This window comes from Aptenodytes forsteri, unplaced genomic scaffold, assembly GCF_000699145.1.
Source record: "Aptenodytes forsteri isolate BGI_AS27 unplaced genomic scaffold, ASM69914v1 Scaffold340, whole genome shotgun sequence".
NCBI lineage: Eukaryota > Metazoa > Chordata > Aves > Sphenisciformes > Spheniscidae > Aptenodytes > Aptenodytes forsteri.
In genome coordinates this window covers 732320-756406 of record NW_008795441.1, presented here as the reverse complement: position 1 = coordinate 756406, position 24087 = coordinate 732320, and the positions used below count along the sequence as shown (strand labels likewise).

General features: G+C 36.8%; 1 protein-coding gene across 1 annotated transcript in view; it reads right to left on the bottom strand.

Annotated features, from left to right (window-relative positions):
- The window catches only part of NCKAP1 (NCK associated protein 1), a 61284-nt gene extending 38669 nt beyond the window's left edge, over window positions 1-22615 (bottom strand). Inside the window, exons 1-4 of the mRNA XM_009281080.1 lie at window positions 22556-22615; window positions 11781-11891; window positions 1241-1333; window positions 984-1040 (exon numbers count right to left, since the gene is read on the bottom strand). Coding sequence (XP_009279355.1) covers window positions 984-1040; window positions 1241-1333; window positions 11781-11891; window positions 22556-22615 — 321 coding nt within the window. The remainder of the gene's footprint in view (window positions 1-983; window positions 1041-1240; window positions 1334-11780; window positions 11892-22555) is intronic.
- Window positions 22616-24087: the final 1472 nt, after the last annotated feature.

Below are 24087 nucleotides of genomic sequence, written 5' to 3'. Positions count from 1 at the left end.
ACCAATTTTCAGCATTTTTTAGATACAATGGACTGTCTTGATCAAAGTTTTTGTTCTGGTTGCATGCAAACTTTGTATAATCTTAATTTATTCTCTCAAATCCCAGTTCTTTGTTAAATCGAAGTTTACAGTCTATAGAGAAAAAACAGTAAATTATCATTCTAAAACTTTCAGAAACAAGTATAAAACTTTAACTTTCCACCAATTTTCAGCATTTTTTAGATACAATGGACTGTCTTGATCAAAGTTTTTGTTCTGGTTGCATGCAAACTTTGTATAATCTTAATTTATTCTCTCAAATCCCCAGAACTGTTTGTATTCATGAAAGAAAGCATGCAAATAAGTCTTTCCAGGCTCAAGTGTCACAGGTTAGCTGACAGATAGGAAAACTTTTCTTGGATGTTACTAAGCAGTCAGCAAGTGCCTTGGCCTGTGAATTATATTTTAATAAGACTCTGCAATGTAAAAAACCAGCACATATCTCACTGGCCTGGTAAGATCATTCCATAGGATATATACCTGCTCCTCTTTCATACTATGAAACTAAGCCAAAATTTAGAATAATGACTAAAACTAGCAAGGTGACATTATGAACATTAGAAAAGAAAGCTGAAACCAAAAAGAAAAGGTGTCTGAGGTTTTGTTTTGGGGTTTTTTGGTGTTTGTTTGTTTGGGTTTTTTAAATGTAACACTTTTAGCTGCTTTTGTACTTGCTTTAGCCAACACCAAAAGTGACCTCCTCACATGTCTCTTAGGTGGACAGCAGTAATATTCCTGTTTTGTAAGCCTAGATGGCTTAAGCATGTAGATGACAGTAAACCTCTAAGAATAAACTTGCAGATACAATAAAGCAAAAATTACAGAAAGATTTGTATGTCTGGTAATCTCGGGCTAACATAAACAAGTCCTTCTAATTCTCCACACAGGACTCTGATTAGAAACATTTTTAAGTGGCATGTGAAAGTTTAAACCCAGAAACTTACAATATCAAAGAAGACTTGGCAAACATCAATAGTGTTCAGCAGCTCACAAACATGGTCCTTGAAAAACAAGGGAATAACTTTAGTTTAAAAAGACCTAAGTAAACCACTTTACTACGCTTAGTGATGGAGACTGATTTCATTTTCTTTTTAAAGAACTGAGCTACAAGTTCAGCTATTTCATTATATAGTGTTATTTCATAAATAAAAAGACAGAAACCTGATGTGACAGAACAACTGACATATTTGCAACACCTTACCTTAAATTCCATAACATCAACAAAAGTGAAGTAGTATAATGCCAGGTTCTTTAGAATCTCCGATTTTTCTTTCTGGAGCTGAGCAAGCTGTTGCTAAAAGAGAAACAAACATGCATGCTGTTCTTAGAAGATCTTGAGAAGACTACTGAAAAATAATACCTGTGAAGCGCAGAATAATCACCAGGCTATGCAAAGAAGCCTTAACATGGTTTTCTAAGACTGAGGTTCTGTGTCTCTCAAATACACACAGTTCACAGAACAGATCATTTTAACAGCTGCTGACTATACTTTGAAGATAAAAGTCGAATTAGTACACATTAGTACTAAAGTCATATTGTTTAGCTCAGCTAGAGATGAAAATGGGTAGTTAGGAGAACAGAGTTATCATATGTATAATTAGCAAAAGCAGAACAGTACGTGAGCACAAATCAGTATGACAAAAAAAACAATGACGTTACTTGAGGTGGGAGAAAAAGAAGATAGCAGGTTACAAACTTTACTACAGAAAAACATTATGCTTTTAAATTCTGAACTTACCAAAAACAATATCCAGGCAAAGCCACGTTAAGCATGCAAAATAAAATGTAGATACAAACATAAAATACAGTAACGGTTCTTTGACCAGTTCCATATAAACACAATAATACATTCAAACAAAAGCAACAAAATAAAGAAACAAAAAAGAAGCAAAACACTAGCATTAGACACTGGTGGATAAAATGGAAGAGGCAAATGTGAATACAAAGGCATAAAATAGTTCACATGGATTTTTTTTTAAAATTTTTTAAACAGACAATGAAATATTAATTAATTTCTGTATTTTTCAATGTTTTCTGGAGGAACCAGACAGACTACTTAATTACAATTAAGAACACAAAAAAAGCAGCTGTTACTGAACAGCCATTCTGTTTATCTATGTATTACAGTCTCACAGCACTACAAGAATCCAATTATTTAACTTGCAATATCCAGCTACTAATTAAGTCCCTTTCCTGATATATGAATTGAAATGAGTTAAAGCAGTCATAACACTTGATATGAAAATGTGCCCTCCAACAAGCTGCAAGATTTTAAATTAAAGACTGATCAAGTTAAATAGGATTTTCTTCTCAGCAAGAGCAATCAATTATAAGGAAGATTAAATAAATTGTTTCAAATTGATTAGCTTATTTTCATATGACAGGTTAGAACTGAATATGCTTCTTCATCTCCCTCTCTTTATAAAGCTGCTCTGTGTTCTCAGTTTTATGTAAAGCACTAAAATTCCTCTAAAATCAAAAAATAGACTGCCTGGACCACTACGTCATATATAAGATAATTTTTGCTTCTTTCCTGAATTTTTAGAGGCGATTATGATTTTTAGAAGCCTTGAGCCATAAGACTTCCATTATAGCCAAGGAAGACAGGCATATACAGAGTTATAAGCAAATTGGGACGGCTACATTATAAAATACTCCTGCCTACTCTTAAACCAGAGCAAAGGCTTTAACCTTGAAGGTCCAACTTTGAACGCCTGCCCTATATAATATTTAAGTTTCTTTCACATAGTCATCAGCTGGGACTTAAATGAAAAAGGGGTGCAGGTACATGTGTTTATTCTGTAACTTCTGATAATCTCATGCACTAGGACATAGGTTATTTGCATTTAAACGACTGCTGTACAAAATCTGTTTTCAAATATAAGTCCTATGAATTGTATTTTGATCCTCAGTATGAACTTGCTACTACCTTTCCCAGCGTGTACCTTGAACTTTAACTGCCTTGTGCTCAGAGAAAAAAGCATCTAGCATCATCATACGCAGCCTGGAGCTCCTGCAGGTCTGCACAGCTCCAGCAAACCTTTGGGACAACTTGCATCTGTATTTGGGACCTCCCCAGTGGAAAGAGCACTTTGTACTTTCAGGGCTGCTTCGTCAGTCAACAGTTGTTACATGGTGAACATTCACTGCCTAAGATGCTTGGTTTTAATCTTCATCCTGACTCTGTCATTTAAACTATTTATTGCAAGTGATTTGTTTTTAAAACACTACGCAGAAATAGGGTTTGTTTCTGTGCAACTAACACAAGCGTGAATTGGATGAATTTGAGTCGTTTCATGGTTTTTCAGGAACAGACCACATGCTATCGTTCAGACGTAGGAATAATTCTAGTGCAGAAAGACGACAAAACCAAAACTCACATTACAACTGCACGTACACTTTAACAACTTTTTCCTACTGCGATCCTAACTCATGCTAAACAAGGTGCAATGCTAAGGGAGACTATCAAGATTATAAGTTGTTGTACACGACACCTACGTTTGGTACAACAAATAGCAACTGAGTGTCCACTTCTGAAGGACACGACAATTTCAAAGCCACAACACATTTGGGCCACAATAGATGAAGTGGGGAGATATTGCAAAAAGGGAGATGGTGCTGGGAACTATGCCTGCAAAATAAATAGTCTTTTTTGAGAAATTCTGTGAAGCTGTACATTAAATAAGAGAATATAGGGAGGTATTCATTACACTCAACCAAGAACTAAGGAATCACTGCTGTGCACTGTTAACTTGTTACCTGTATTCCCAGAAATATTTATACTTAAGTGATGCTAAAACTTTCGTACTGAGTTAAGGTGATCATTCTTCAAACTCTGAGTGCTGAGAGTGTAAGCAAGCTTTTATTTAAAATATTAGTATCAAAGTAAAACAATATATCAACTCTAATCACTGCTAAATCAGTATGGTGCAAACAGTTCAATTCATACAGCACAGCCCGATCAGTAATGTTTAAAAGTACAGCTTACAGCATGTAGGGTCTTGGATGTTTATTTGCATTTTTATCACTCAGGAATGTGGGTGTAGCTCTTTCCACACCCACTGCAACACAACTTTCCATTACTAATTTCCTAACAGCTGTTTAAGAAATAGCTGGTGCTATATCATTTTGTATTTGGTTTGAGGCTTTTTTCCTTAGCCTGCAATTCCGTTTATCAGGAAACATCTCTGTTTCCAATATTCAACAAAAGTTTTAAAATAGGACAAGCTGAAGAAATAACTCTTAAAACATTACTAGCATCAAAAGATTATTTTCACTATAGTTAACCATGCCTTGTTGATTGGCTAGACATAAGTGTTTTATTTATTCTTAAAGAATTTGAAGTACAAATTATACAGAGAAGGACAACAGTATTTTTGTTGAACGAGCTGAATTAGATTTAAGACATATGAAAAGCTGTAGAAATTTTAGCATAATAACAAGATCAAAAAAATTGAAATAATTTATCTGAAATCATTTGTCTATTAACAAAATACCACATCTCCAACCATATTTGAATATTATTTATAAATAGGGATGTTAAATACCAGAGAGTGAAGCTGACACTTTGCCAAGTATGTTATCTACAAGAGAAGAAACTGACCTTTACCAAGTTGTCTTGTGTCTTTCGTCCTTCGTATTGATACCAGCAGAGTTTAAACCTAACCTTATGTAAATATGCTAAACCCCAAAATCTTTACACAACTGACTATGTACACAGAGAAAGTACATTAAAAGAAGTGAAAAACAAATCAGAAAGTGCAAGACAGCCTCACTTAAACCTTACATGAACACAATGGCCCAGAGACAAGAAAGTAATGACACAGACACCGGCATATTAACAATGGTAATAAATACGAATTTAATATGAAGGCACAGGAAAAATACCAGACAACTAGAAAAGGTTGTTCAGAAAGCTTTATGTGTAGAAAACCAGGAAATAAAATAGATACAGAACTACAGTTATCGTATTTATTTGACTGGTATCAGTAGTATGTGAATAAATGTCTTACTTCACGATCCATGAATAGACGGTAGATAGGGGAATTTTCTCCTTCTTATTATCAGTGTGATATTTTTCCTGCAAGCATGATCATTAGACACTTGTATTTGTTTTCTACAAACCGACACTATAGATATTACAATGTCCTCAGAGAAAACACCATCAACTTAATCCTACTAGCTGGAATATAAGCCCCAAAAAGCAGTATTACAAATTCTGTGTGCTAAAATTCTGGGGTAGGTGTAAATAATCACTGTCAGTATTCTTACTGTCATTTATTATATTCACTATGCTTGCACCTGTAGAGTCTTTACATGAAAATTTTAAAAATTCAACTTGTGAACAAAGTTTTGTGCCTACAAAATCCATAGTAGAACAGTGGGGAGAGAGAGAAGGATCTAATCAAATGAAGAAAATGAGTTTTAAATTCTGTAAACTAACTGTAGGAATGATGGATGTGTCCTTGGTTTTGTAATTTCCAATTAAAAGCAGTCTCTGAAGTGACATGCTGCATATAAAAAGATATAATAGAATATTTAACATATTTACTAACTAATGTTTCTACTGCAAGATCTATTTTTGGTTTGGTTTCAAGTTTCTAGCACTAAGTTAACTCTCTTAAAAAGGAAATAGCCACCCATGACCCTCCATAACTGTTACTGTCCCCAGGGTTGACCATATTATTAATAATGGCAGACAATCGGAGCAGTGAGGCTCCTCTTAAAAACTGATCTACCTGTCAGTCATAAGGAACAGTTTCCCCATTCTCTCACTTTCTTTTACATAAATTCATACAGTAATTCCTACATCAGGGTCACTACATATTATTGTATCATACAAGCTTTGGCCACAGGTCTTGACATCTCCAAGGCAACTATTTACAGAATAAAAGTCTCATCTGTGCTATTCTACAGATAAAAATGTTTTGGACATATGTCTCTAGCTGCCTGCATACTTACATTTATGTCATGAAATCATGAAAGAACTATTCATTTAAAATGCATGAAAACTAATTTTGGAATGCCATCTCGGTAACGCTGCTTAACTAAAATACTGTTTAGGTATTAATGAGTTGTTTTTTTTTTTCTTTGTTTTTCAATGGCCAAGCTCTTAAGTTGTCAATCATCAAATCAAGAGAGGATTTCAGTTTTACTGGATGAAGAAAAGAGGTTAAGTATTACAAACATTCACCCCTTTGCAGGTATTGCATACACTATTAAGCAACAAGAGTGAGCACATGACTAGTTTGGTTTACCTTGGCAAGTGACTCATATGGACTGATTTGACTTACAGCAGTGTACTACAATGATTTATTACAAATAATGATAAAAATTGTTTTCGGATGCTACTCCATCTCAAATTCATCCACAATCAAGGGTTAAGCCATGAATATAAACATGGCTGCTGACAGCACTTACGATTTTGAAAAAAAGGTAAGTTACATTATGACAGTTCTGTTTGGCGAAACATTTTAAAGATATTTCAAGATTTCACATCACCTTTCAGAATCGCTATGAAAAAATGCTCACTTTCAAATGACTGTTAGGCTGAAAAATTTTACATAGTATTCTCTGATTATATTATAACATAAATCATTTTAAGCTGCGAAGGCAGTCTTATGCAGGCAACAACTGAAGACATCAGACATGCTACTGCGTACAAGATCAGAAGAGTAGGTGTGGTTGTATCCAAGCAAGGCATTAGCAAAGCAATTTCAATTCTGAATTATTTTTAGTAAAAATGTAGATAAAATTTTATTTGTTGCAGATATTTTGCAGTTTCTTCTGAAATAAACTTAGTACATCCTATTCTCAAGCATAAGAAATCTCAACTGCTTGTACAAATCTGAACATAGACTAGTTACTTGTCGGCTGGCTTTACTCATGCAGGGAGATCTCCCGTAAACTAACCTACTGCCCCAGTGAGTTTTAGAAAATGAATCTCATTTGCAGTCCCTTCGGCACTTTAAGTTTCTTGAGCAGTAGTGAGCGGAGTTGAACAGGCAGCCATGCAAGGAAAGCACGGCATCCTCTTACCTGGAAAAGATTTTAGTCTTCATGGCCAGGAACCCAGTTAGTTTTGTGGTGGAATATAGGGAGTTGGGTTTTTAATGCTTAAGTAAGCAATAAGGTGTCTGAAAAAAATCGAGTCTCCCAGATAAGAGATCTAGAACTCCAGAAAGCTGGGGAAAAATATTTAAGTTTACTGAATTTGGGGATTTAAGTTACTTTGTTTAAGTTAATCTTAAGAAATCAGCTGCCATAGGTGTTAATTACCCTATCATTTCCTCAAAAGTTTTTTAGAGAAAAAGAATTACCAACACATGAGGCAGCGTGGCTGAGACCCCGATTTTTCCTCGGAAGAGAATTTCTAAATTATCTTCGATAGCACCATGCAAATTACAATATTAAAAGCTTTGTTAGAAACAAGCAAACAAAAGACATTTTCCTTTTGGCACTGTACTCCTTGCAGGGGCTGAAAGGAGTACTTCAAAAAGCAAATGATTATTTGTATTTAGTTAAGTGTTTTGAAAAAGACTAATTATTGGAAGCACCTATCACAAATTAAAAACCAAGATTGGTTATAAAGTGCATATTTCAATAATTTTATTATAGAAGAACGCATTTAATAAAAGCATGCATTAATGTCTTCTAACAAGCTTTGGCCAAGGAGGTCCAGCCATGCTGTGCCCACAACACCTCTCCAACATCCAGCTAATTTGCTATGCAACTAGCTCACTATGAAGTGAAACTGTGAAAGACACAGTAAGCAGACCAAACATACATACTGGGATTCAAAAGGAAAAAGCCAACACACCCATGAAGAAAAATTAAATAAAATGTAAAGTGAACTAATTCGTATCTACAAATCCTAACCCAGGCAGGCTGGAAATGCTCGCACCGCTTGTACTCTACTCTCATATGATCTTATTTCCAGTCCCTGCTGACATAATACAGCAGAAAATGATTACAATTAAATCAGGGACATAACACCCCAAAATACTATCTCCTAAGAAATTGAATGTGTAGTCAATACAAAACACAATGGAATTTACATGAATACTGGTAAGATAGCTACTAAAAGATGAAGATTAGCAGTATGTGGAAAACATGGACGTTTCTCCCACTAACCATACACTTACAAACTTGTGAATAATGTTTCACTGGTCTGCTCACTGCTAAGAAATGACTAAGCCCCAACTTCTCCAGCAGACATTTAAAAACATAGGAAGTTTTTCTACAGGGAAATTGCTGAGGAGCAATTTGAGTAAAAGAAAAACATATGTTCAAGAAAGAAGGCAGATACTCTCACTACTTCCCATATGTGGTGTTTTGGAAAGCAGAAAGGAGGCTAGCTCCATCACACAGAGCTTTACCTGTGCAGGCAGCAGATTTTTCAGACCCCACCCACAATCTACAGAAAAATCTATGTCTTTTCTCCCTGCACCTCCGCTTCCCCATCATGAAGTATTTTATTCTGGTTTTACAATGGCATTAAATGTTAGCATTGACTGAGAAAAGGGTAATTTTTAAGTCCTACTACAGTTTTTTGGAGCTCGGTATATTCTTTTTCGATTCCTCTGTGGTGAGAACCTTGCCTGTACGCCTTGTAAGAGGATGAGGTCTAAAAAAACTTCAGAAAAATCAGGCTGCTTCTGCATCCCTTACTTTGGAACTTTTCTTCTGAAGCTAGTCAAGGAAATACAGTAAAAATAAATGTTACCCTGAGTCAATGCTAGCACAATCACTTCACTGATCTGACCAAGAACGATAGTGCTATAAAGCTTTTTGGAAGGCCTCTCCAATTTAGGCAGCTTTTTCAAAGCAAAGCTTTAGTCAATTTAAAATAAAGACTAAGGTTTCCCAAACACAGAAGATAGATACTTCTTACTATTACATAGTTTCCTTTTCAAATAGGACTCTAAAATGTTTGTTTCTCACTTTGTCAGTGCTTCAAAATTTTTTGTTTACATACACTCCCTCCTTTGCAGGTATTTCGTATACCATTAAGTAATACTACATTGCTGGCCAACATCATTAACAGTTGATTGAGGAGCTCAGTCTTCAAACTGCACATTTTCAAGGTTATATGGCTCATGATGGTGATTGGAGAAGAAAGAGCAAGTGTAAGAGATCACAGGGACTGCCCTCAGACAATGGGAGAGTGAGTTATGAACCGATGAGGTCCATAGTTATCTATAATCGATCCTTCGGAAGATGAACTACTCCATTTTCTTTTTCAGCCTGGTCAGCAAGGATTCATCGGGCATTTCACTTCTGTTTGAACTGCTCATAAACTTTCACTTTTGCTACAATATTGTGAAAATCAGCGATTGTCAGACATCGCTCTAGTCTGACTCAGCATGTCAAACACCAAAGGAGGAACAAAACCAGGAGCTGTATTTTTTGTGAACAAAGATGTAAAAGCTACCAATAGCAAACATAAGAGAATCACTTGTTTCAAAAGCCTAAAAATGCAGGCTTTTCAAGATCAGGCACCTATCTGATTACAGCAGACTGCTCATACTCTTCAATAAAATGTGTTGTTAACCTCTGAGACACAAAACACTGTAAATGACGGCACCTGACAAAAACAAACTAGCAGCTAAGAATAAGTAAAAAAAAAAAATCCAAAAAGCAGGCACCACTGCTTCTCTCACTGAATGCAAGCTTGTTTAGCAACACCACCTACTGACATGTCAGTAGCTATAACTAACTGTACAGATGCACAATGCTAAGCTATGGCAACCGCTGCAGCTGAACATACAAAATCCAAAACGCCTCCCTGAAAGGCTGTCCTGGAATTTTCACTGCCAGGAGGAAGCACAGGTTATGATTTCTCAACTATTTCCCCTCCAATAATCCTTCATAATATTTCATTAATTGATGTGTCCTTGTTCCAAAAAGCTTTTTGCCCTTTTAAATCTCTGATCACCCATTTCCCTACTGAAGGAACTCACTGGTATGCCCTGCTAATATATGGTGAGCTGGTTGTTGGCCAGTGGGAGGAGGGAGACAAGGGAAGAGCAAGGAGGGGAACACCTTCCTGACCAGGAGCTAGATGGTTATGCCTTTTTGAAGCTAAGGTTTACAAACAAAAATTTATCTTACATCAAACTAGAACTTTCTCCGCACATAACATGGCTCTTGTCTCATTAGGGATCTGTTATGGGTAAAGATTTCTTTTGGGAGATACAACACTCTACAGGAAAACATCTATAAATAACTAAGACAAGCAAACTGCCATCAGCTCTGACCACAGGGAAGGAAACCTCAGCTGCCTATTGCCAGAACTCAAAATCCCTACTTTAAACAGTGCTCGTAGATAAAGAGGGTAGGCTTTTGATAACTGTGCTTAATAAACACAGGCCTGGCTGGCTCACGGTAAACACACACAAGGCAATGACAAAACATTATGAGCGTGTCCTATTTTAGAAACTGTGATTGTCAAAATATATCAAGTTAGCTTTGAACTCTTTCCATAAACTTCACGGTACCAAATCCTTAAATATCTATCATTAGTTAAGCTCCAAATTCATAGTCAACAACTGGAAGACATATAGAGCATACATGCAACTGCATTAAACAAATTCTATGTACATAATCTTTTATTTTTAATAGTAGATCTGCCACTGAAATTTATAGAATACAGAAGCATTGACCAAACATGGTTTAAAGGGTTTACTATTTTTACATAACTTTGATAAAGAATTTGCCATATTTGTTACTAACACAATCAAATTCAATACAAAGATGAGCAATATTAAACAGTACCAAACATGTACAAATTTTAAAGTGAGAAAGCATTGTTACCGAAATAGTTTCTTCCATAAGGGAAAGTTTTTCAGGTTTTTGGGGGTTTTTTCCATTGGTATTACTGGAGACATTACATAGAAATTCTAGTTGGCATTATAAAGGAAACTAATTATTCCCACTGCTATTATCACTACCATTCTGCAGAAACCTGAATGCTTAAAGCAAGCCTAAACCTCTCAAGCACACATGCAAGTAGTTGCATGCAGGGAACATGCAAACCCAACACCTACCTCCACTTTCCACCTTTGGAAAGAAATATAAGCAGGTAAAACAAAAATCTTTCCCTTGACTTTCAAATTGAAACAGAAGGGTGAAAAATAATTTCCTACTGCAACTGAACTCACTACACCCAAAGAGGAAACAATCATATTTCCGTATTTTTGTACTTCACAAGGTTTCTCCTTACATACTAAAGCATTCTTTATTCCCACAGGGACTGACCCCATAGGCAAGGGCACCTGTAAGGTATGAGCACCTGTAAAGTACAAACACATTTTCCCACTTTGCAGTCAGGTGCCTTTTATTGATCTGCTGGTCAGCTCTCATCACAAATAAAGTTATGCAACTTCCATCTTCTGCAATCAGCCTGGTCACCAAGAATTCCTGCTATCAAAGTAAGGCATAATTTTTTCGATGATTACTTCCCATTGACAATTCTTTGAAATGGAACAGAAGAGAGCAGGCATAAAGAAAACCAGAAAGTGTCCTACCATAACAAAACCAACCCAGAATTACAGTGTAATATTCTCTCTTTAGAGACAGTTCTTTCTGAAGTATCCTGTCAGACATTTGAATCAACAACTATATTCCAACTGCAACTGTCAGCATGAGATGCTTTATAAGAACACATAAAACCTTAGAGATTTGAGTGAGTGCTGAAGGCTATTGAGAAAAATACTATATATAGCCATTTAGTTACTTACATTGTTGTTGCGTGTTTCTACTGCTGGAAACTTCCTGACTATGAATTTGACAGCAGATTCCAGGTTTTTGTCAATAAGATAGGATGGTTTGGCTTTGGGGTCACCGCATGCCTAAAAAAAATACAATAAAAAATGAAGTAAAAACACAATCATCCATCTAAAGCCAAGTCATAGTTGCAAATCTGAAGACAAACTAGAAAGATTCTTTCTTTGTTTGTTTGTTTTTAGTGAGCAGGTGATAAAATGAAAGGCAAAGTGCAGGGACTGTCACAGCTGAAATATGCAATGGGAAACAGTACAGAGATGCTCTTCTACTGAAAAAGATGCATGGAAGTATCAAAGCAGTTAGTGCAGAACAGCAGTGAGGGGAAAAAACTCAATCCTAAAAGAAGGAGGAAAAAAATGGTTTCCTTTTAATGCTATTCCTGGTTTGAGGTAGTGTTGTATTCATCTGGAGTTAATAAACTGTTAGAAAATTCAATCATGTCATCATCTGTGGAGGACAGTGCTGGGCACAGTAAATGATTAAACTATCCTTTGTGAAACAAAACTAAAAGCCCCACCACCAACTGCATTTAATTTTTCTTTAAATTGTTAACTGCAAGACAATTTTCCATCCCACAATAAAACCACCGGTACTTGCCTAAGTATCCTATTTCATTAGATTAAAAACTCAAGTTTTGCTCATTTTCTTCACTCCTACAGTAGCATAGGCTGTGCTTTAAAAGCAGCAATCAAGAAATTTCATTACATTTTGATTTGAACAGAAGTCGCAACTAAGCATTAAGTCTCTTAAATAACTTACACAGACATATCAGAACAGCTTCTGTGGACAAACGACTGACGAAGCACCTACTTTTGCCAGCTACAGTGCATGCTGTCAGACACACTACTTCTCAACTACTCTGACTAGCGAGCCATGCTATACCGTTTAGTTTGGAGAAACGTACTAAAAGCAGCGTTATTTAAGTGACAAAATTTGTGCTCAAATTGTATTTTCTCTCAAATATTCATTTAGTTTTTTAGTCCTCACAGGGATTTGCAAAGGAGTTTTGTGTCTCATGCAAAACTAAATTACATGCTAGGCGTTTCTACACAACATAGTGAACTCGAATGACAGCTCATTTAAAAACTTTTCCACACTGATTTCTATGACTGAGTTGTGGACTGTAGAGACAGAAGTCATGAAGTATGAGACCGATTCTGAAAGCGGGCAAGCGGGCAAAGGGAAGGTGAAAAGCTTTGCAAACCTTCCAAACTTGTCCTTGCTGGGAAAGCAGTGTAATAAAAAGAGAGAAAAATTACATATAAACAAATTATTCTTAAATTCTAAAATATGTTACATTTAAGTGAACTAATACACTATTACCTACATCCAAGAGAACATGACAATCACCTGTCACTCTAGGCAGCATACTTTCTTTTGGATTGGTGATTATTCTAATACTCACAAACAACTTTACATGTACTTATTAGAATTTTAATATTGTGCAAAGTGCTGCTTATATGCTGAAACATGTAACTGCTAATAGCATTTCCAAACTAAGTTCACGTAGGGAGAGAAAAAAAAGGAGTTAACAAACATCACATGCAACTACAGGGGGAAAAAAGGAGAGAAACTCAGTGAAGTTTTACATACCTGAAAAAGAAACGGTAGCCAAGAAAAAAAACAAAAGAGTCATTATTGTAAGTTTCTAAAACTCCTACCAACAGTACATGACCATCATGATGCATGCTAACATACCACTCTACTACCAAAACTCTGACATTTGCTAATTTTTCCACAAAAACACTAAATTTTATTAAAATGTCATCTATGATACTCCAAGAGGAATTTATAATGAAAATAAATTCAGCAACATCCACATTATCTATTAAATAGTTGCTTCGATATTCTTACAGCAGCAAACCACACGTGCCACAGAAGATCTATTCTGTACACACTTTAAAGTCTTTACACAATTCCAAAAGTAAAAATTATACTGTAAATAGGTGTCAAAAAAGTAAACAATGCATGCTTCAAATTTACGAAGTCTTAATCAACTAGATGCCATGTGTTTGTCAGAATATGTGTCAGGTTATTTCAGTTTTCTGTCCTTGCCACACATTATATAACTTTCTTTACTAAAAGAAGGATTACAAGCTAAGAAAACAGCTTAATGGACAACATATATTTGTGGCCTGTTAAAATCCGATATGGTTGCTTTTATATAGGAGATATCTGCCACCATTGACTTCCTAATGTTTTCAGTCTGAATTGAAACATTACTTCCACATACACTCCTTATTTTTCCTAGCAACAGATGTTTTTCCTCCTATAAATCAGCTCTCCAAAATGTTTACTAAATTATGTTCTACCCAAGCCCTTACACACAGATCATTCACATGGAAACAGACGTCTGAAAACACTAACATGCACATCCTCACATGGCTTCAGGAACTCAGTTCCCAGAGATGACGAGTATTATCCTCAGTCTAACTGGCAATCCCCTCAACATATCTGAATATGCAAGAGAGCTTTGCTCCTTCCCATTGTTTGTTTGCCAACATCACACTTAAAGCAACTGTAATTCTTCCTACTAATAAACGATACAAGATTGGTCCATAGATAAGAAAGAAAATTGCTGCAAGATATAAAAGGTTAAAGGTATCCTTCATACATTTCAAAATTCCAGCTTCTAAAAAACTGTACAAGCCTACCTATGTGAACTGAATAGAAAGAAGACAACAGACACCACTGAATGAGTGGGTCAATGCCTTTTTCTTCCCTCTCCCATATTCCACAGCAGCTCAGCTCCTTTCTAAGAACTGGTATTATTTGATTTCTAGCTGTTGTTGCATCAATACAGTTTTCATCCATACTGTTACCTGCATTCAGCATCACATGTAAAACAGTCTGCATAAGCTAAACCTCTCCTAAAATGGCAAACAGACCTATGAAGCTCAAGCTCACTATGGTTTACTCTAGAAAGCGTAAAAGAATGAAAATACAAACCCCAATCCTAGCACTTTCGCACAAGTGTGAAAGTGTGATAAGGCACATAACCACAACTTTGCACTGTAGAAAGAACAAAGACATTGAGGGCAAAGGTCTTAGAATATAGTTAAGAAAGGTACCTTTTGCTTTTAATAGTTGTATTGGTCAATACAAAATCTCTTGTCAGTACTGTAATAGGCAGGAACATCATGGTACAACATACAAAGATCACTTTGCCATATACAGCTCTCCAGCATTCAAATAGAATTTTGAGAATTAGCCAAATGCAGTAGCCCTTTCTCAATCAGCCTCAGATATCACTTCTTCCCCCCCTAAGTGGGATGCAATAACCTTTTTTCATTTCTTATCTTTAAAACAAAAAAACAGAATGGCTACGTTTTTTTAGCATTAAAAAGAAATTCAGGAATTAAAAGTGTTCTTACTAGTGCAGCATTCATGGCATACAGCTCTGAAGCTATGAGATTCCAGCTGCTTCAGCCCGGAAATATTATACTGAAAGAATCTCCCAGCAGCCATCTCTAAATTCCTTTGTACATTACTAAACAGCTGTCAAGCAGTTATGCTGAAAGATGATGCAAAGCTACCGTTAGAGACTAATCTAAGTTTTTTTTTTTTAATTAACTAAAAAGGACTCAGACACTGGATTTCTATCAAGTTACACAGCATTTCTTTCCACAGTGCTTTAGAATGGTACCCTGCCACGGTAAGCTCTCAACTAAGTGAACATATTTTCCTCATCTGACTCTGTGCATCCAACTCTAACAAACAACATGATTTCAATAGCTAAGAGATTCATTACTCAGAATACATCTTTGTTATCATATGCACAGGCCATCAAACTTCAGATAAGACAGATCAGACTACATGTACCTTTTAGAGATACTTCACTATGACATATGTTTTGAATTAAAGCAGCGTTTTCCTACCTACCCTAATAATCTAGATAACTAAATTATTATTAAACAAAATTCAGACTCTATTCTTCACTTGATGCTATTAGGTTCTTCTATACTATTTCCACTTTGAAAGTGAAGAATACTACATAGCTTCACTTTCTAGGCCGTACTCATTCAGAAGCAACCAACAAGAAAATATCCAACAACAAAAACCTGCTTAAGGTCTACATTTAAGGTAAGTAGCCTCTAAAGAAGAACACAGAATCCAGTACAACTGCCTTTGGCCCAGAGTACACCAACATTAAGAGATACAGCAAAAAGACCTTTTGCCCCAATACAGTTACAGCTATCACTGCAAAAATCAAAGCCTAACATTTTACTTCCTACTTGAGGACAGAGGATGTTGGATGAGAACAAAAACCCATCCATCAACAAAATTACTACACATATCCAGCTGATGTGACACGAATAAAAGGACGTTTATGTTCAGGTACAATCATTGTCAAAAGCCAGTGCCACGGCACAGTATACACAAGATGCAAAGTTGCACTTAGAAAACCTAAACTTCACTCACGCTTTTTACCTAAACCTGCCACGTGTCCTTGAGTAAGAACATTGGGAAGTATTACTTGAGTTACATGGTGTAGGATGATTAAAAAAAAAGCCTAAATATGCTACTGTATTACAGAAATACCTTTTATATCCTTCTTTTTGATGCTAAGTTCAACCTGTTCCAAATGATTAGCAGGGTTGTTTTCCAATAAAAGAGAAACAGGGCCATTTGAATCAATAATTTCCTATTTTCATCCCCCAAACCTCTTGCATCAGAAGATGATCATAAAACAAGTCATATTTTGCAGCAATTTAACGTTTTTATTATTTCAAGAGATCCTGATTTACTGTTACTGCGGACTTGAGATAAAACACTGCTGAGCACAGTTCCACTGGACTGTGACAAAATATACTGAAATAAATCTTAGTCAACAAATCACCTCACCTTCAAGTTTCATTTACAAATGAATCTGCACTAAAAAACTCCGTTAATTTAACGAGCAAATTGATGGAATTTCAATAACAGCAAAAAATATGCCAACCCCTGAGCTAGTAACTTTCATTAGTAAATGGAAATACGCTAAGATTTCTCATGCTAAAAAAAATGGGGAAAAACTCCTGTACGTACCATTTACAGTTTACTACAGCACATTCTCTTGACACGCAAGAAAGGCATGCATAGTAAAACCGTTCTTCTTCCCTTGTAATAGCTGCTGACATTAAAGACTTCACCCTGAAAGGTATCTGTAAGTTTGAATGCCTGGCTTGCGGCTATGCATCCTATAAATTATACTAAATAATACATGGCAAAGAAACATTCAGAGACAGGTTCATCATTAACTCTAGATTTCTGTAGGATAAAACGTATTATTTATTCTTTGTTTCTGTCATGCATTTAAAATAATGAGACAATCTCTAATTTTGAAAAAGAAAACTCCTGAGAAGGAGAGAGAGGTGAATAATCAATAAAGAGCTGCTCTGAATGGTGAATACGTAAGGAAACAGTTCACACTACGTTTGCCTTGAGATCTCTGTTGAAGCCTACCACAACTGCTTTGCTGTATTTTAGGTTTTGTGGAAGCCTAAGTTTATTATTAAACAGGCTGGTCCCAGATAAGCTTTGTAAATGAAGCCTTGTCCCTCTCAACAGCAATGCAAGCAGATGCAAGAATTAGTCAGCTACACATGGACAAATTATTAGGGTATAGTTTAACACTTTCGATGGCTAAAATTTAACTGTCCTACACCAGTATCACTTGGGTAATCTTGTACCAAGTAAATAACATTACTGATGTTTGCAGTTACATAAGTGATACTTGTACAAAAGGTAAACCTGTATTTTTTATATATAAACTATGCTAATAGATTCAACCAGAACTGTATTGTTCCCATGATCCAATCAGGATCTGGAATCAGAAGAAAGTCTCTAGTTAACTAATTTTTTGATAGTCTCTATAGGCCTTGGACATATCCAAAATATGGCTCAAAATTATTATAAATTTAACAGCTATTGCACCTTTCATGCACGAAGGTTCAAAAGTTTGAAAGATAATGCACTTTCATATTAATTCAAAATTACAATTAAAGGTGTTAAAAGTCAGTCCAATGTTTCCTAGAGCTAAGCAAGACATCTTCCCCACCATTATTATTTGGTGTGTCTTGAACCCCAAAGTATATACTTTATTTTAAATCCTAGTGTGTCTCTACTCAGAGATCCAACCCATTAAAACATAAACTCATGTGAAATCAGAAGAAAAGGCTAGAAAGGACCTCGAGAAATTGCCTACCCTAATTTCTTGTTCCAAAGCAGGATCAACTGGATCTATGTTGCTCCTGGGAGATGTCTGCCAAATCTTTACTTACAGGTCTCCAACAGGCTACATTTAAAAACACTCTCACAGTCTTTTCCAATATTTAATGACCTTTTTCATTAGAACTTTCAAGTTCTAAGATCTGAACTGAACTTTTCTCACTACAATTTAATCCATCACTTCTTGATCTCTGTGGCCGTACTGAATTGCACAAACTATTCCCCTTCTCTCTACAGCAGTCCTAAATACTTAAAAACTTGTATCACTTATTAATTTACTTTAAAAAAATCTTTGCATTTTCTTAATGGGTGAAGTTTTCTGCACGACTGGTCATCTTACTCTGCTCTGGACTTTCTCCATTTTGTCAACATCTTTCTTGAAAAGTGTGTCAAATCAGATACATTTCGGATGACTCTCAATGCATGCCGTGTAGAGCAAAAGGATTACTTCCTTTGTCTTCAGACTATCTTGCTCACACATTTATAAAACCTCATGTCGTCCCTGATTTTTTGCAGCAAAATTAGTTGGCTCACATTTGCCCTGGCATGTCCCTAACCTCTCCTGGCTATTTTCTGCAGACTTGCTATCTCGTTACTTTTAATTTTGTATTTTAAATTTCACTAAGCATAAAATAGCTTACAATCATACTTGCTTAGCCACCTCCAAGTTTGTTAGACCACACCTACAATTTGTTAAGCTCAAACTGAATCCCAATTAGGTTCTTCATTATTTCTGTAGCTTCTCCCAGTTTCCTACCTACAAATTTATTAAGTACACTGTAGTCATCATCTAGGTTGTTAATACAAAGAGTGACTGGAACCAGAGGTAAGACACACCCCAACAAGACCCTGCTGAACCGCAGTCTGACAATGAGATCTTTGTAACCGTTCCCTAATATGGTTATCCATCCTCTTTCATCGTTACAATTTCATCCAGACTGTATTTCCTTAGATTGTTCATGAGAACAATCGGATGAGGTAACGTCAGCAGCCTTGCTAAGGTCAACGTGTTAAATTTCTACTAAGTTATCCATACTAGAGTGACCTGTCACCTTGCCAATGAAAGAAATATGCTTGGTTTGACACTATCTGTACAGTGATAAATTCACATTGTCCTCTTGTGTTTGTAGCACCTGTTTAAGTAAGCACTTGGTTCTATTAATCAAATATGGGGCAGGTGAAACACAAAGAAAAAAAAAATGAAGAGAAGTTTCAGTGCCACAAAACCTTCCCTAAATGTAACTTACAAAGTAACATCTTAATAAAAGAAAGCAAGGCAATGGGAATGCCCTGTTTATTCTGAATCTAAAATGGGAACTGTTAAGACTTTTTAGCTCTATCTCCTCTGCACACAATCTTAAAAATCTCTTGCAACTAAAACTGGATTTGTTTTTGTGTCAACGCGTGGCAGGGCAAATGAAGAGTAATTGGGGGCGGCCTTGTAATTCGTATTTGTAAACAAAGAAACAATGCAAGATAATTCTGGGCATCTACACTTGATGCAAAAGGATAAATCCACCTGGCTTTCTCTCTGTGTATTTTAGAGGATATCATGGGACATTTTGATACTGTTAGAAAGTCTTATTGTTTCTTTACAAAATTAGTTGCTTTTCTGAGTTAAAAAAAAATAATGTGACATGGTCTCATCAGTTTGTGTTTGCTTCCTGCGCAAAGGAATTTTTTTTTTTTTTTTTTATTGCCAGCACTGACCGTGAGTTTGTCTGGAGCTTCCTCCTCTTATCAGCGGGACAGTATTCTGAGCCACTCCTCCAAGATCACAGACACAAACAGACAAACATACACTGTCATCTTAACCTTTAAAGAACTGCTGACATCTGTCAAGCACTGGAAGCAATACTGCCCCACCCTGATGACGCTTCCTGATGACCTGAAGACATTATCTGTTCTTTCCAATACCAACCTTACAATTCAAAACTAGATTATTTGCAAGCTTTTCCTCTCAGCTCAAAGCTCTGCACGCCAGCACAGAGCTTAGTATCAAAAGGGTGATCTAATTCTACACCCTTCCAAACTTCAGAGCTCTGCAGATTGGAAATTTCTCCACGTTCTGCCAGTCACCTAAAACCTCTCCTCCTTTTTCCTGAAGGACCACTCTAGTGCCTGAGCAAAACAGTACACTTTATCGACTGGTTCTATTAATCAATCAATCAACTGGCTTTTACAACTGGGCCCTCCAATGGTTAGACTTTGTCAAGTCCTCTCCAGTCCAGTTTCGGAGCTTTTGGGATGGTTTTCTTCACCCCGATCTCACAAGCAGCGTAAAAGACTGGTGAAGTAAGATTTGACCTCTATTCAGCCTTGGCTGATCTGATCAACTTGTCATCGTTTTACCACAGGAGACCTGATGTAGTCGTCCTCTTTCCCTCACAGCATATGCCTTCTCTTGCTCTTTTGAAAAGAGTATTACTTTAACTGCTGCAGAAGAGAAAATAAATAGGGAAAACAAGAAGTACTCAGTCTTTATAATGGCTAACAAGTAACATCCTCAATACAGGTAGAAATCTAATATTCCCACTATTGCATCTTTAAAGAACTAACTGGCAAATAATTACCTGCTAAATGATTTTAAATCTGGCTTCATACTAAGCTATGTGGTGCTCACAATAGGATTGGGACCACATTTTTAGTTTAGAATGGTAAAGATAAAGTCAGCTAAAGCCCCTGCAAATATTTATTCTGCTCCTTATCTATGACTTCAGTTTGGTTATGCAGTTCATATCTAAGAATTGGTTTAAGATTCTCATTTTTCAGATACTATGTAATCATCGGAGCTGTGAAAGTCAAAAGAATTTGTTTTGTAATGACATTTTAAGAAAAAATTTTGCACACAAAGGTAAACCTGTACCATGCAGAACAACAGAATATTGCTAGCAAAGCAATCAATGCTAAATAACAGACTCAACATTTGAATAACATATACTCTAAATAATTCAAAACCTTAACTTTTATCCCTAGCAGTTCTGTTGACAGTAGCACTGCTTCGACATTCATCAAAATCACACTCTCTTGATTTGCTCTGGCTAAATCTATACTTCAGATATTTTAAGATGAAATCTCTTATTGTAAATACTTCCTGGTATCCAAGGACTTTATAAACAAACAAAAGACAGGCCCACAGAAAACACGATTATTTCTCTGCCACCACTCTTGAACAATACACTTATTTGACAGTACTGGTAGCATTACACAAAGCTTATCAACACAGCCTCGGTCTGCTCTAAAAGGTAACCACAAAATCCAAGCTTCACCTGAGCCAGGATGGCATGAAAAAGCGCCTGCTGTCTTTGATTTATAGAAGTTTAGTTGTAGACAAGTAATGACAAGAGAGTTACATGGAAAACAGTAATACAATTGTCAGCCTGGATAATTGAGGATAAATTCTTAAAAAGTAGAAGGAACAAACCAGGAGAGAAACCGCAACAGTAAGATTCCCAAGTTCCGGACTAATACTGGTCCCAGTACAAAAGACAGCTGAAAGTAGCAAGTAAAGGGTCATCCTTCAAAATAATAACAGCAACAAAAAATCCACCTCCATACAGATCAAGTGTGAGTTTTGCCTCATCATCCACTATTACCTTAGTAAATCCACTTTTCGTATTTTCCATGTCACTCTCAGAGGCAAAAAACCCCATACATTCAGATACTCTATCTTAAAATCAACAAACTTTAAACTATTTCAGAAGACAACAGCACAGAAGGTCAGTAAACAGGAAATTATGAACAATTAACAGCTATAAGCACAATGACATCAAAACTGAAATTTATACAGAAAGATGAAGTATAAAAGCAGTTAGAAACTTGGTATTTAACAACTTCTGTAATTCCTTGGGAAGTAAAATTTTCCTGCTTCGTTTCTAACAGTCAAGAAAATTCTTAATCCTTTAAAATCTCTACTCCCTAGACAGCATCTACAGCAATCTGTGAGGCAGCTACAAATACTTCACCTCTCACTTCCTGCTATTAAAAAAAGCCTTAACCATTTCCTTTAACCGCAATACCACATATTGTGTGGTTCTCTCTAGTAACTTGAGTTTCGATATCATCTTCAATGGAGGAAGCCATGAGAATCTTAAACAGCAGTTTTGGAATCGACTGTTCTCAGAGAGGGGAAAAAGTGAAAAAAAACCCCAAAATAAAAAAAAAATAAAGTGTTCCAAGCAGCCAGCTATGCTGCAGCTGAGCTGAAGAGATCCACAAGAAGATACAGTAACCAATTCCGAGACTTCTGGGGCTCACCATCAGAGCTAGCCAGTTACCACTGTCAAGCAGTATAGACTGCAGCTTAAGAAAACAACTATTTGAATCACAAATCACTGTATGAATACACAGAGTTGTGTCTGGGACATCTCCAGATTTGCAAAACTATACGTCACACAGCAATCAAGCCACGTGGTCATGCCTCCTTTCTCTCTGTATGTAAGACATACGCAATTTTGGACTCAGGTCATGGCATTTGCAGGAAAAACCGGTGTCACCTCTAGTACTGATGCTCCCCTACTGAGAGCCTATCCACTCGCACCACTTCACTAACAGGAGTAACAGCAGAAGCTACCACCATATGGGCAAACGTGCTCAGGACTCTGCTATCTACACATGCCAGCAGAAACGTCTCTGTAGGCAGTGGACCGCTTAACATGAGTAAGTGTCCCCAAATCAGAACACTGTTAATGAAAACAGAGTCCGCACTCACAATGGCTAAGGCATAGCTGCATGTCAAGACGAGGTTTAATTTTTCCTGTCTTGTTTCCTGCCTTCTCCCCCCAAAGCACGGCGATGCTCAGGCGAAATTCCCCTAGCCTGTTTTTCACCTGGTATATTTCTCTCAAAGCATAACAGGCGCACACACAAATGACTGCCCCAGTTTGATGCTTTTCCCCATAAACAGGGAATTTCTGTTTTGTGTTAAAAGTGTGATTATATTGTTACAATTACTAAGTTGAAGCAATTTTCCAACGTACAAAACTGCAAACTAAAAGGAACCTCAATTCTATTTCGGAAAGATAGGAATTCACAATAATTTAGTTAGAATGCTTTATTTATGTCAGTGAAGATTTGCAGAAACACACACGTGCACATCAACTACTGACATTGCTTTGCATCAACACTGACTTCTGAATACTTCAAACATTTAGGTTTTTTTCCCCAGAAACACCACCTTAATTAAAATCCACATTGCACTTGGTATACCCAAGTAGCCCTTACTACTTCTGGAATACAAGTCTCCCATATGAGCGAAACAATTGGCAACACACATCCTTTAGCTCAGATCTATTAGGCAGGATCACTCCTGACAGAAACCTGAGTTCAGAATTCAGAGCGATCAAGCAAGCACCTAAAACTCTCAAACTTCCTCTGCTGTTGCTGCAGCGCAGGCCAGCTGAACCCAGCATGCGAACGGCACAGAAATTTTAACACGCTAAACCTGCAAAGGTATGCTCATAGCTTGAATGTAACAACTAACGTTTTCTTCGAAATAAAAAAAAGACGTCTCAGAAATAATTGCGTTCAGGGCAAAGCAATAAAATCCTAACTAATATTCATGACTGGAAGTGGATTGAGCAGCCGTACACGTTTAGATGACGTATCGCACGTTAGGAAAATTAAGCTGGTAACGATACATGAAGCACCCGGAGCAGGGGACGGCCATGAACTACGTTCTTCCATATAGGAAAGCACAGCGATTTCCTCCAGAAGAGAAATTAACTAAGCACGGAGGCGTAACCCATCCTTTCCGTCAGTTCCGAGACCTGCAGCTTCCTGCACCGCCGGACCGCCTCACCTATGCAAACACCGACTTGTTTCATTTCGGGAAGGCGGGGAGCAGTTCTAGCACCCACGACAGCTTCAAACATCTGCTCCATCTCACGCCGGGAGCTGCTAAGCAACCGCGCGCCCCGAACTTATTGAAATTAAACTTACTAATTTTACCCCAAACCCTTCCCTTCGATAGCGACAGGTTTCGCAACTCGGCGTGGGAAAGCCTGGGCTGAGCAGCCCACTCCCGGCTCCCGTGAGTCACGCACGGCGGGG